At 38.6% G+C, this 14,480-nt stretch overlaps 1 protein-coding gene across 1 annotated transcript in view; it reads right to left on the bottom strand.

The window, feature by feature from the left end:
• Window positions 1–8,342, bottom strand: part of DPP10 (dipeptidyl peptidase like 10) — an 850,913-nt gene extending 842,571 nt beyond the window's left edge. The window contains exon 1 of the mRNA XM_050916008.1: window positions 8,256–8,342. Coding sequence (XP_050771965.1) covers window positions 8,256–8,315 — 60 coding nt within the window. The 5' untranslated portion in view covers window positions 8,316–8,342. The remainder of the gene's footprint in view (window positions 1–8,255) is intronic.
• Window positions 8,343–14,480: the final 6,138 nt, after the last annotated feature.

Here is a 14,480-nt window from a genome sequence, read left to right as displayed (position 1 = left end):
CCCTCCAGCTTCTGGTGCTCCCACAGACCTGTGTCCCTTCGTCTGATGCTGCCTCTGCAGTTGCCCTCTCTTATCAAGGTCTCTCCTTCTCTCACACTCCGCACCCTGGATCAGACCAGGGTGGGGGTTGGTGGACTTCTCCTCTCCCGTTCTTGACACCACCAACCTCTCCCACCTTCCCCTTCACTATCTTTCTCCCCTTTTAAACAGTTCTGCATCTGACTCTTCTCCCCTCTCCCACTTCATATTGCTATAATCTATCATCCACCCAACTCTTCTCCATCCACTTCCTCTCTGACTTTGACTGCTGGTTCACTCTCTTCCACTCCTCATAATCTTCCACACCTTCTTCTTGCCCCCATTCTACCCATCATCTCTCATTCATTGTTGAAATGTCAACTCCTGCCTCTGATCGGTCCATGATGTCAGGCTGTATCACCTATTTGTTAAACTTTTAGACAACCACCTTTGTGCTTTTTACCAGGCTGCCCCTCAAGGAGAGCTGCTCCTTGTAAATATCTTCAAAACTGCCTGTCATGTTGACCAATACTGTCTCTTAGTTTCCTTGTACTTCCCCATCTGTCTGCCTGTAAACATCTGTTGTCTCTCAGCTTATACCAGAGGTGGCAAACTATGGCCCATGGGCCGGATCCGGCCCCTCAGGGCTTTGGATCCGGCCCACAGTATTGCCACCCCAGTGGCACCATGGGCCCCGCTGCACTCCCAGAAGCAGCCAGCACCACTTCCCTGCGGCCCCTGGGAGAAGTGGGGGGCAAAGGCTGCCCTTGCCTGTGGGTACCTCCCCTGAAGCTCCCATTGGACGGGAATGGGGAACCTCAGCCAATGGGAGCTTCGAGGGAGGTATCCTCAGACAAGGGCAATACATGGAGCCCTCTGTCCATCCTCCCCCAGGGCTGCAGGGACGTGGTGCCAGCCACTTCTGGGAGCAGGGGCAGGAGCAGGGCCAGGGGTTCAGAGTGTGGGAGGGGGCTCAAGGCTGGGACCAGGGGTTCAGGTATCGGAGGGGCTTTGGAGTGTGGGCTCTGGGCAGTACTTACCTCAGGCAGATCCCAGGAAGTGGCAATGTCCATCTGGCTCCTAGGCGCAGGAGTGGCCAAGGGGCTCTGTGGACTGCATCCATCTTCAGGTTCTTCCCCTGCAGCTCCCATTGGCTGTGGTTCCTGGCCAATGGGAGCTGCAGAGCCAGAGCTCAAGGTGGCATCTGCGCCACGGGCAGGGGCAGCGCATGGAGCTCCCCTGGCTGCCCATGCACCTAGGAGCCGGAGGGACATGATAGCCATTTCCAAGGGCCGCTGTGGCCAACCAGATTTTTAGCGGCCCAGTCAACTGTGCTAACCGGAGCTGCCAGGATCCCTTTTCAACTGGGCATCCCGGTCAAAAAACAGATGTCTGGTAACTCTACTCTGAGGGTGTGGATTTTCCACACCTCTGAGTGACATAGTTATACTGAAATAAGTCTGTAGTGTAGACCAAGCCACAGACTCTGTGGAAGAGCTATCTGTCAAATTGGAATAACTCTACTCCCCCCCAGGAGATGTTGTGAAGTTTAACATTTATAAGATTATTTGATTTGCTAACATAAAAGGTAGTATCTATAAAAGCACGTTGTTCTTATTAATTTCCAAAACAACATATAGTTTACCCATAAGATACCAAGAAATGAATCCTGAGGTGTTAAATTTCAGGCTGTGATGCTGAAGAAAATGGGTGTTACGTTCTCATAAAATTTGTTTAACACAATGGTTTTAAGATTAAAGACCAGAATAGATTAAACTGCTCACTCTTAAGTATTCTTTAGGGAAAACTTTATCTAACATCCATAGACCATATTTTACACTGCCTCAAAGACCAACTCTCTCTTAGCAGGCAAATTCTTACATGATTACAATCCAGGAAACTACTAACCTAACAGTAAGTATAGTTTATTATAACTTTCCTATATATTTGTTCATATATACTTTACAATTATTTCTTTCTCCAAAAGGTCATTAATTTAAAAGTTATGAATGGCAAACGTATTATAGCATATAGAAGTAAATGCTTAAATATACATGCTAAAGCATTGGCAAATATCAAGCATATCTCATACACACAAAGAGATTTATATATTTTTATAAAATGAAGGAAAAATTAAAAATGGAAAGACCTGAGTTGATGGATCAATATTAAGATTTCTAATGCAAACACATATAGCCACTTGGCTATGAATGACAAGTCATAAAAATGATTTTTCAAGGTTTCATTTCACCATTAGGAATTACTTGTGAACAATTCCACTTTTGTTACTGAAGAATGTTAGACAATCACTGAGCAGGTATACTGCGGAGCTGAAATGAGAAAGTGCTGACACTAAGCCATTTCTTACAGTATAAAATAAAGATATGTTTAGCATCTTTTTCTCTTTTTTGTCCAGCTCTTTTCTAGTTTCTCTTTTCTTTTCTTTTTTTAACTACCTGTTTCTCTTCCACCTTGTATCAGTCAGAATCACTGCAATAAAACTGATCTTGATGTTAGCCACATAACAGAGTAGCTACCTTTAAACAGTTTGGAAAGCAAACATTATATTTAAAATTGGTTTCCTTCCTTTAGCTCTTTCTCTGTAAGCATGCAGGTAAATGTGCACTTTCTGACTAAGATGGGGCTGCTTTTTCAAAGGAAGAGCAGCAGACTGTCAGCAGGAAGGACAAGATGGTATAGAAATGTAATATGAGTAAGCTGTGGAAATGGAAGAATTACATGTGGTTGTCAAAATCTTAGCATTTTCGTCTAGCAAATTCCAGCTCACAGAAGTTGACTGTTATATCATGCTCACTGTAAGCACGTATGGACATTTCTTGGTATTTTTGTTTTATAAAATACAAATAACCACACTGGCGTAAACCAAACGTGCAGGTGGGTAGAAATGTGACTGTAGATGGTGTGGTGGCAATGGAATCCAATATGCATTTCGGGAGTAAAACCCAAAATTATTCATATTATGTCCCACCCCAATTGACCTCTTTCATCCTATATGCACCTAATCCTCCTAATTGCTTATTACCCTTCTTCAGTCTGACATGGCTAAATTACCATTTTTCTATGTACTGTCTTTGTATAGAGGAGTCAAAAACTGGTGGATTAGATAAACAGGCACAAATTGTATAATTTATTTTTGTGTATATTACAAGTCTTCAGCTCATGGATTAATGACAAGTGGCTGTAAAAAAATTTTTTTTTTCTTTCTTTAAGCTTCTGTTCCTAGGTGGCCAGTTCCAAAAGTATATGTTCTCCATGTCTCACATTATTAACATACCTCACACATTCCACTATCACCTCTGCACAATGCTTCAATGGACAACAGGAACTAAGCATTATAATTCAATGTGTGGAAATATTCTAATTATCTGATGCTGAAAACACTGATATGGCATTAGACTGCTGTTGGGACAAAATAATATATATATAGTAAATCTATACAAGCCTATTAGAGTACTAAATGCACATTTTTCTTCTTGCATTATTATGCTGCCATAGACAGCCTTCCTATTAAATGCCATTTGCTCATATTAGTGATGCGTGACATTTGTGTTACATACAATCCAGAACAATTCATAACGGAACAATCATTCAGATTATCTGTTGGAAATCTGGTCTTTGAAATCAAGCATTATGTTTTCAATAGTGCTATTCTCAGTTTACACAATATAAGAGATCAGTTTTCTAAGCAACCTATATAGTCACAGGTGCAATTATTTTTGCATATGTGGAAAAAATCTAATTTGTGTACACAAATTATGTATTTAAGCATCTAACTATCTGGACCTCAAACCTGCAAACTATTACCAAAGCAAATAATCTTTACTCATATGAGCATTCTCAATGAAGTCACTACTCACTTGAGCAATGAAGATGTGTGTGTGTAAGAGTCTGCAAGAATAGGTTCTTGATTTGACAGAAGATGCAATTTTCCTGTACAAATCTGATTTGTTGTGTATGGAAAACTGTATACCCAGTTCTGGAGAACTGAGAGAAGCCCCTTTAAAATTATGTCCCTCAAACTACTTTCAGGTAAGACGCGTACTGTGTGTTTTGCAACTACAACAATGGACTTTGAAAGCAAAAAAATGCTTTATTATTTCCCTAGGGAGATATTAAATTATTAATTAAAGAATGATTGATATTACTTTTTCTTATTTGTTTAAGATGAGGTAACTCCCACAAAGTGCTAGCCACTGGCTAAACACATGTTTATCCATCCCTACTGCACAGACCTTACAATGTTAAAATAATGGATGAAGGGCAGGGTAAAGGAGTAAAACATATGGACAATATATTGCAGTGCACCAATCATTAGACAGAGACCATGTGTTCCTGAAATGCCAGTCAGTTGCTCTTTCTATATGACCACCCATAATCAGATCCAGAAACGGGCTGATAAAGGTCAAGGGAAATGATCTAGTAGGAAGTCTTTGTCATTAAAGAAAGTCAAGAATTGCAGAAATGTTAGCTTAATTCCTTTCTTCTGAAGTGCACAATATAGACCTGTCTGTGGAAAGAAGTGAGAAGCAAACACTCCTACTCTGCAAGACCTGTAATTTTCATATAGATTTGTGTTTTCAGGGGATTTATGGTGGTAGAGAGTTTGGTCAGTCTTGATAATTCAATATGTTTTTTTCCAAACCTATTAAATTATTATTTGCTTTTTCTTTTCTTGGTGACAAAAATTTTTATTTTGCTATTAGTATACTATAACAGTGTGATTCTGCTATGGGGTCTAATTTACTTGCAGTGTTGACAATATGGGCCAAGAGCATAAAGAATAAAAACAGGATAATTGCCCTGGGGGGAGGGAAAAGGAAGGGAAGACTTCAGAAGACAATATTGTAATGATACAGAAATAAAACAAGTGTTTAGCATTCACTGCTAGACCCTAAAAGTATTTGTTACAGATCTCACAGTGAAAGATCATTATTCATAATACTGCTAGCATGGTGGTAAGATTTGCAGTCACTTCAGAAAAGCTATAAAAAGGATTAGAAGTTAAAAAAATATTTTATTAATACATTTTGCATTTGAACCTAGGTAAACTGAAGGGTTTTGTTATCTTTGTTCTTTTCTACTTTCCACTACAATCGGATTTCATATGTTAACATGGCCATATGTCACCATTTGGACATCATGGATCTAATTCTCACATACACTAAGGTAACATTGCTCTGGCAGTGTTAGGGACCTGAAAATGGGTGTAGCTGTAATTTGTATCCAGTTACACATTAACATCCCAAGAGAGATGTAAAAGGGCCTTGCTGAAAGTAAGACTCAGCCCCCATGAGTCTGTATAAAACAAAAGCTTATTGATGCATGAAAAAAATCATAGACGTACAAGTCAACTATTCATCACGTTCATCTACAGCAGCAGGAGCCTCAGTATTTAGCTCACTAAACTCCAGCTATTTTCAGTCAAACTTTACTGAGAAAAACTATTCATCATACTCCTGTGTATTCTGTTGCCCTTTTCAAAGTATTTTTATTCAGTTCTTTTTATAGCTTATTTCTACTGTATACAATTTATCAACGGTTAAAATGTGAAGACCCAAAATAACTCAACATGTCACTGTTTGCCATGCAGTCTGCTGCACTGGATAATGAAATGGGAGTTTCAGAACTTCTAATCAGGACATGAATTACATCAGTGATAGCAGCAAATATCCGAGACTCAGTTTACTGGATAAGTGCATCATTCTGTGTATTTGTATATGAGAATTCAGAATTTCGGGTTCCACTAGCAGCACAAGAAATAACTACTCCAAACAAACATATGGTGGTATCATCATACCAAATGTATCAAGGAGTGAGCAGAGATGTAAAGGGCCTGTGTTTCGAGAGAAGCATAACGAACACAACAAAGAGATAAAACAAAGAACTATTTTATATAGACAAAACAACAAGCGGTGCTAAGTTATCCTTCTACGTGTTCTCCTTAGATTTTACCATTTTTCTACCAATATTTCCCATGCTACTTGTCAAAATATACTTAGCAATATTCACTGTGAATTCTACTGCTTACTAATTACTTATTTCACATATAGCTTGCAGAGATAGGGCATTCTACAATAGGTCTGTTACTAATTTTTCAACGTCATATTTCCCTTACCATGTAGTAACCCTTGGCTTAGCTTTTCTAACGTGCATCTTACACCTGACACTAAATAATGGGCAAAAAATGAAATATAGTTTAACTTATGGTATCAGTATTGCTATGTTTGTTGTATAATGAAAGATATGTCTAAAAGACTCTGAATCATGTTCTCTCTCTTTTTGAAGAATATTGACTTGTTTGGGTTGGTTTTTAGTTGTGTATCTAACAGTTTTTGTTTTGGTTTAACAAGTCCAGTCAAATGAATTTAGGAAGTGTTGCTGTCAGTGAAAAATAAGTATATCAAATATAATGTAGGAATACTTTACAGTGTAAGCATCCTTACTGCACAGTACACTCTGTTCCCTTATTATTCTCAGTGCTAGACCTACAGAGTATGAAATGATTTGAAGTGATTTAATATTATATACACTTGCACTCTTTGAAGTGGGCCAAGGCAACTGCAATTCATCATTTTTGTGACCTTGAACATTTGAGCATGAAAAAAACTGGTCATTTATGGTTGACAAATACCATTATGAATTGCATGACTAGTCATTAAGAACAAAGGTCAATCCCCAACTGCTTCCTGACTACACATAGTTTGCATTAAGCTCTGTACTCTATTAATTGTAACCTTAGGATCAAATGATATCGAAGATATATACCTGTTATTCCCTCCTCTCTCAGTTACTAAAAAGTGTAAGATTTTTTACATCCAGCAATTAAGTTTAGAAAACCTAGCTGCTAATTTTCTAATGTTTGTCTTTCAGACATTCCTTTTTAAAAATAAATAATTCCCAACTTTTTCCATTAAACAGGGTAAAGAACTAGATTTTGTCATATCACTTAAAATTAGTTTGCACCACAGTTATCACTGCACAGTTTTGAATTATGTGAAAATATAAGTATTGGACTGTACTTTTTGCAGATTTCCACCTTAATCTGTGAAACAAAATAACCAATGCAAAATTTCCTCTTGTGGTACTTTCTCTTTAGAACAGAACTGAGACAAATAGTCAAACACATGAACATTTACTATATTATTCCAGGAAAAATCACTTATATTTATAGAGATCATTTTTACTGCATACCAGTATATTTAGGGGTTACTTTTTCCTTATTAAAGAGACTAGAACATCAGCTGTCAAGTCATTTTGCATTAATAGAAAACTTTACCCAGTGTAAAAACCAAGGCTTTGTCAGAGGGAGGATAAGAAAATGGCAAACAATCTAGCGGATTATTCCCATCAGAAATTCCCATCGTTTGCCAGAACTACAACACATACACATGTACAGTAACAATGCACAATGAAAAGAACCAAAGTAGTAACCAGATAAGTTAACAATGTGAAATGAACTATTAGCCCCATGCCAATCAGAATTGATTGAAGAATGATACAACCATTAATAAAACCTCAATATTATACTGCACCTCTAGATCATCACACCACAGCCATTGACCCTCCCATGCAGTAAAGAATCAAAAAATAAAGTAAGATCTTCCAGAACAATATGCCTGTATTTTCAATTAGCCAGATAATACATGACAAACTTTCACATGAATATGCGTATGGGTTTGCTTCAAGAAAACATTTGTAAAAAATTGATTTGGACCTTAATATAAATTAATCAACAAATGTTCATTATCTCTGCTGCAAAGTTAATGCCTCTGGGGTTTTTGTGTTTTAGTTAAAGGATGCAAAAAGATGGCAAATCATCACACTCAGCTGCCAGCTGCATTTCAGGATGCGGGTTTGCTCTTTTCAATATCTTGTATAGTCTTCTTAATTTCTTTCACCGACCAAATGATACTGCAAACTCACCCCAAGTTTGGGAAACTTTCTGCATTATACCAAGATTCCAGACACTAAGATTAAAACTACGAATTATAAATGACCCTGTATACTACACTCACTACTATGTTCTCCCGTTAAAATCCTTATGCAGCTTACTATACACAAATCCTTTACTTGGATTCAACCTTCCTTCCAAACACAATCCAAACACGCTCTATTGGTAGCAAACCCAGCATACAAATTGATGTGTGTTAAATATATGGAATTACAATGTACATAGGACACTACAGGGGAACAAAATAAACAAATGTTGCCCTTACCTTGATTGGCTTAGATGACGGACACTTGACATGATGGGACACAGTTGCTGTTTGGTTCATGTTTCAGCACCCTGGATAGTGCACAATCCCACAAGGAGTTGGAATGGATGGCTAAAAATCAGTTCTTTTCTCTGGCAGACTTTGCTGCTTCTGCTGCTGCTGCTGCTGCAGGAGTGTTTCTTACTCTAGACTGAGAGAGTTGGTATCTTACTTAGCTTCAGAGTATTCATTTCGTTCATCATTCTCGGTGCTCCTGGCGATGTGCAATAGCAAGCTAAAATACTGCTTCGATTCACTTCCACTGCACCTTTCCAGCACTGAAAATGTGACAGCTACACAGCTCAGCCAATGATCTTGGCTCCTATTCTCTCTGAAAGGGCTGAATACCAGAGAAAGCACCAGATTAATTGCAGATCCGTTACTTAATGGAGCACTGAAAAATCCCCCTCCCACCCAATTAAATAAGATAGTTTTAAAAAGTTTATGTTCTTCTGGGTGTTTATTACAGGGATTATTTTTTGCATGCTTCGCCCTATTTGTGTGTGTGTTTCAATTTCCTTAGATTCTACTGCTTTCCCATTGCTTTAATAGTGACACAAACATCATCAGATATCATAGATGCCAGATTGTGAACATCAGTGTCACATGCACACACTGTGCCAATATAGGATGTTCCTCATCCCAGTTTCCTGGGGCATGCCCATGCCTGTATAGCCTGAAGGAGGAAACAAGAAGATATTGTTCCTCTAAATCAGGAGAAAAGGAACTCGGGCTGGACTTTGCTAGCTCCCTTCTCTGCAAAGAACTTTTCTTGGGTTATTAGACTGTGTCATGTTCTGAAAATATCCCCTCCACATTTCTGAAAAGGATCAACAACTAAATAAGAGACTGTGCACAGAAGTCCCACCCTAGATTTTATGACAAACCCAGTGCACACTGAGACAGAACTTTATTTGTATTATTATAGCTCATAGGAGCCCTGCTTATGGATTAGGCCCCATTGTGGTAGAGGCTGAGCAGATAGAACAGAAATATGGTCCCTGCCCCAAAGATCTCTTAATCTAAGCATAAGACAAGATGGATACAAACAGATAGGGAGTACAAGGAAACAATGTGGCAATATTGGTGAGCCAATGGTCTCTGCACTCCAACAGTCTAATCCTTGTCAAGTCTCCTTCCCCCACCCCATAGGAATCACAGCAAAGGAGCTTTTTAAGGAGGGATTTGAAGGAGAAGAATAAAGTGGCTCTACAGATGCTTATGGAGAGCTCCTCCATGTGTGAGGGGCAGCATGAGATAAAATGGGCAGTTGAGGGTAACATCATTGCCAGCTGTAGAGCTTGTCAGAGAGCTGGTGTTTAGCAATTCCTGAAGTCATCTCACATTAAGCACCCAATTCAAAATTCATATTTGCAATTTTGGCCCAGGTTCACAGACCTGGGAACTACAGTAAGCTGATGAGACATGAGGCTTCCCTGTGGATGAAACTGCCAGGGATCCCCTGAAAAAGGGAACAACCAGAATACAAACTATACATGAATTTTTGTATCCTGTATAAACAGACTGCCTGACTACTCCATGGACAGCTTGAGCAGGTCTCTTTGAGGAAAGCAAGGGCTTTAGATATGGACTAGATCATACTTCTTCTGCTGCTGACCCCTTCTGCCAAGAGTAGTGTCTGCTCAAGTGAGGTTTAGAAAATCACTGTGCAGGGGCAAGTATCAGAGGGGTAGCCGTATTGGTCTGGATCTGTAAAAGCAGCAAAGAATCCTGTGGCACCTTATAGACTAACAGACGTTTTGGAGCATGAGCTTTCGTGGGTGAATACCCACTTCATCTGATGCATGCATCTGACGAAGTGGGTATTCACACACGAAAGCTCATGCTCCAAAACGTCTGTTAGTCTATAAGGTGCCACAGGATTCTTTGCTGCTTGTGCAGGGGCAGCCACTGACAGAAATATGCCCAAGGTTTCTGAAAAAATAGTATCTTCCTAAGCCAGCTAGAAGCATGCTAGGTGCCATGTCCCAGTTAACAATTGGCCTGAACAGCCCACTCCCTTCACCTTGCTTCATTTTATTGGATCATGAGTAATAAAAGCACCATGTTCAGCAAGTGTATTTAATAGCGCAGTACTGCTCTTTCACCACCCTCATCCACATCCAGGCAAGACTGAAACATAATGGATTCAGTTCCAAAACAAACACAGAAAACTATGACTTTTAAACACACATTTGACTTTGTAGGTTTCTAAACTTATATCGGGGGAAATACAAGATAATATTACATGAAAAACGTCATTTTCAGGCTAACAAGATCTCTCTAAACTTCCCTATGCCATGACTCATACTATTTATGTTCATAATTCAAATCCCCACTAGATGGTTACAGAGGTTATCAGATATTGGGACTTGGGGTAAATGGAAGAACCTCTGGAGAATCAATGATACACTTTTTTTCTTGAATCAAAAACATATTTAGTATTTAATAAGGTATCAGCTACTTTAAGTCAATAGAATGAACTAATGAGATATTTAGTGAGACTAAAATATATATTGATTTTATAAGCTCCAACAGGCACTACACGAGTCTCTATGCCCTGTTTTATGATTTGCAATAGCTGATCTTCTGTGTTAGCCACCAAAATATGCCTCTAAACAACAAAAGAAAAAAAAGTTTAAAAAGCTGCCAAAGATTTAAGAGATCAATAATTTCCCAGAATTATATGCAAATAGACTTCTACACATTTTAATTTATGTACCCCTAGAACATACAAATATTGCTGATTAACCTCATAGTCTTTTTAGATATAATTGTAAGTATAACCCTAAAAAGGGTGACCAGACATAGTAATGACTCTGTAAGTGAATCATTTATCTTTATAAAATATCTCAGAAACAATTTAGATCAATAGAATGGGGTTCCACAAAGTGCTGACTGAAATCCTCTAGAACATTGGTTTATTGCTTAATTCTCTGGTAATGTCATTCATTCCCATCCTTTGGGGGTTTTTTATGCAGTATTTAATCCTTTGTAGTGTGTAATCCTCTTTGATAACTGGCTGCTTAACAAAATGTAGTTCTTAACACTGCTCCTGGGTTGTTGACTGCAAGTATCCATGCTGCCCCATGAGGAGGTTTTCAAGCATCTCTGTGCCCTCAGGGTTTAATTAAACAACAGAGATTACCAAAATATATTTGAGAATATTAAATCTAGGAACAGATGCCTCTATTGAACTTTGCAATAGAACAGGTGGTAACTGTACCTCCCAGTACACTGAATGATCATCTTTCCTTAAATATTTAAAATTATTAAGAAATTGTCCTGACAGTTCATAATATAAACTAAACTTCCTATTATTGTAAGTCCTGTAATAAAAACACTCATGACCACCCCATCCCTGAAACACAATATGTGATTGCAGTCATCCACTTCTGCTATTAGAGACACTGTTCCCTGAGGCTCCTGATAATTATTCAAGGCCTTCAGTACCCCACTGTTAGTACCTCCTGATATAGTTCCCTTACCACACATTTTTCTCCTTCTTGCTTTCTTTCTAAACCTCATGTTCTTTCTGTAAACTTGCTGTATTTTAGAACTCCAATTTTCTAATTTAATTTGTGTAACTGATGTGCTACGAGAACAACAAAAGCAAACCAATATCACTAGTTAGGTACTCCCATGGAACCGACCTGCTTTCCTGTAGCTATTTGCTTTCTTTTGTTAACATAGGCATACACTGAAGTTCTCTTTTATTGCCTTCCCACAGGGTCAAGGCCTGATTTTGAATTCACTTATCCTGGCATTGACGTTGTTGTTACTTCTGACTCACATTGGATTGAAATCAGATTCCAGGCCCCTCTGTTTAAGTGCATAATAGTTTTGTAGATGACTATACATGGCACCAGTAAACCTCAAACTACTCTTGGATTGGCATCTTGATTACTGTTTTATTCAAAACGAGCTGAATTCTGAGCAGGTTTGTGTGCAAACCTAAGGCTCAAACACACCAGAAACACCAGGATACTATGCAAAAGATTCTGCACATGAGCTCACACAAAACATAGGAAGCCTTCTCCCTGCACTGCGGTATAGGGTTGGCATAGCCAGTGGATTCATATAGAGTTCAAATTCCAATGGGCAAACCCTACGTTGGAGGAAAGCAACAGACCATAGTTGAGTGTTACTAATGCACACAACACACACACAGATTGTACTCTGCAGTCATGGGGCTGGCTAGGTTAAACTGCTTGAAGTAGAAATCAGGAAGTGAGGAAAGAAATCACTCAGATAAGGAACATCTTGAAAGAACAACCCTTTAATATTTATTTTAATTTCCTCTAATGCAGGTGTGGAACGATATAGAATTACAGCCTACTTTTGTTAACCTGCAACTGTCACTGCCTTTATATTATAAATAAACAAATCTTTAGTGTGGTGAACTCTTTTATATCTCGAAGAATTGGAATACAACATCCCAATATATTTAACTTAGTTCAACACATACACATTATCCGAAAAAAATCATAAACAAAAAAAACGCTTCAATGGCATTTTACAAATATATGTATGTTAAAAACAGCTCCATATGAATCAGCAACAGTTGATGTTCTTGTACACAGAAGAAGAGAATCCAGTTTCCTGCTTAAAATGATTTTCTTTATGAGGCTCAGGCAAACACTAGAAAGAGCTATCCACTATTTTGAACTGATAAAGAAACATACCCAAACATTTCAAGGTGTCTTCCTATTTTACAGATAAGCCAACACCCACACAAACTGTTCTTCCACTGCTAAATATCTGATGATTTCTCTACTGTTATCAAGCTCTATTTTAATTTTCATAGAAAACAGTCGGACGGACTTTTTGATATATCTTTTCAGAAAGGAGGGGCATGCTGTAGTACTCTGATACTTGGCAGAAACTTTTTTAAGTTTCCGCAAAAAGAAAGCTAAATCAATTCTTAATTTATGGCCAGAAAGTGGGAAAATCCCTGATGTTTGAATAAGAAGAGTCTGCTCTGATGGGTTTATCTGACAGCTATGAATCTGTAGTCTATCATGAAAATAAGACCAACAGCATCCACTTGTCATGGAGTAGGTAGCAGAGTTTGTTGGCACAAATGATAAAAATGAAAAACAGATGGGTGAAGACGGCACTGGTGACATAAGGGAGAAGCCAGAAGAAGAAGAGAAGAGAAGAGCAGAGAAGGATGTAAGAGGAAAAGGGGGATGTTAGATCAGAGTGAGTAAAAGAGAAACATCACCTGCAAAAACCTACACAGGCAGATAGCAGATGACTTTATGAGCTATTTGGGCAGCAACACACTCACCAGGCCCCTTAAGAACTGCTGAATGCATTTTGATCATGGCAGATGTGAAGAGTGACTGCACCATCTATACCATCCTCCTGGGCACACATTTGTGCAATTCCATTGTTCACTAGCCTTCAGAGGGGAAGTGGAAGGAATATCTATTTTTTGCCCTTTTTATTGCTTTTGAACAGCACTGCAGAGTAATAGCGAATACTATGCCAGGGAATAGGCAAAAAAAAAATATGTATTGCCACAGAAACTCCATTCATCTTACTTTCCATCTTAGTTTACAAGAGGCTTTGGCACCAGAAAACATCAAAACATATTTGTATTATGGTGGTCCCAAGAGGTCCAAACAGATCAGGACCCCTCAGTGCTGGATGCTGTACAGAAATATAGTAAGAGGCAATATCGACCCCAGAGAGTTTACCTCCTAAACAGACAAGTCAGACAAAGGGTGGGAGAAGTGAAGTATCTTTACTCCCATTTTACAGATAGGGAACTTAAACACAGAGGGAATAAGTTACTTGCTCAAAGTCACAAAGGAAGACTGTGGCAAGGTCAGGACTGAAACCAGAATGTCTGAATCCAAGCACAGGAATTTAACAAGACCTCAATCCTCCCTTTCTTTTTCAAACATAAGGAATTTCTTATATTTTAACCTTTATTGGCAGGAGTTCTTTCACTATAAAAATGGAGCAAAAAACAGGTGAACCATTGGAACTTCTGGTTTAATTCTGTGCATAACAACTATTCCTGCTACCAGCAAGACTAACGGTGTCTGCCACCAGAAAAGCCATAGAATCAAATCAAGTCTCATACACTTGAGCTCAAGAAACAAATAATAAGGGTACACCAGCAAAGAAGCTCTCTCTTCCCATTTAATAGAGCAAATATTTAAATTCTCATTA

The sequence above is a fragment of the Gopherus flavomarginatus genome, chromosome 10, assembly GCF_025201925.1.
Source record: "Gopherus flavomarginatus isolate rGopFla2 chromosome 10, rGopFla2.mat.asm, whole genome shotgun sequence".
NCBI lineage: Eukaryota > Metazoa > Chordata > Testudines > Testudinidae > Gopherus > Gopherus flavomarginatus.
The sequence above is the reverse complement of the archived record's forward strand: the minus strand, read 5'-3'. Positions and strand labels throughout refer to the sequence as shown.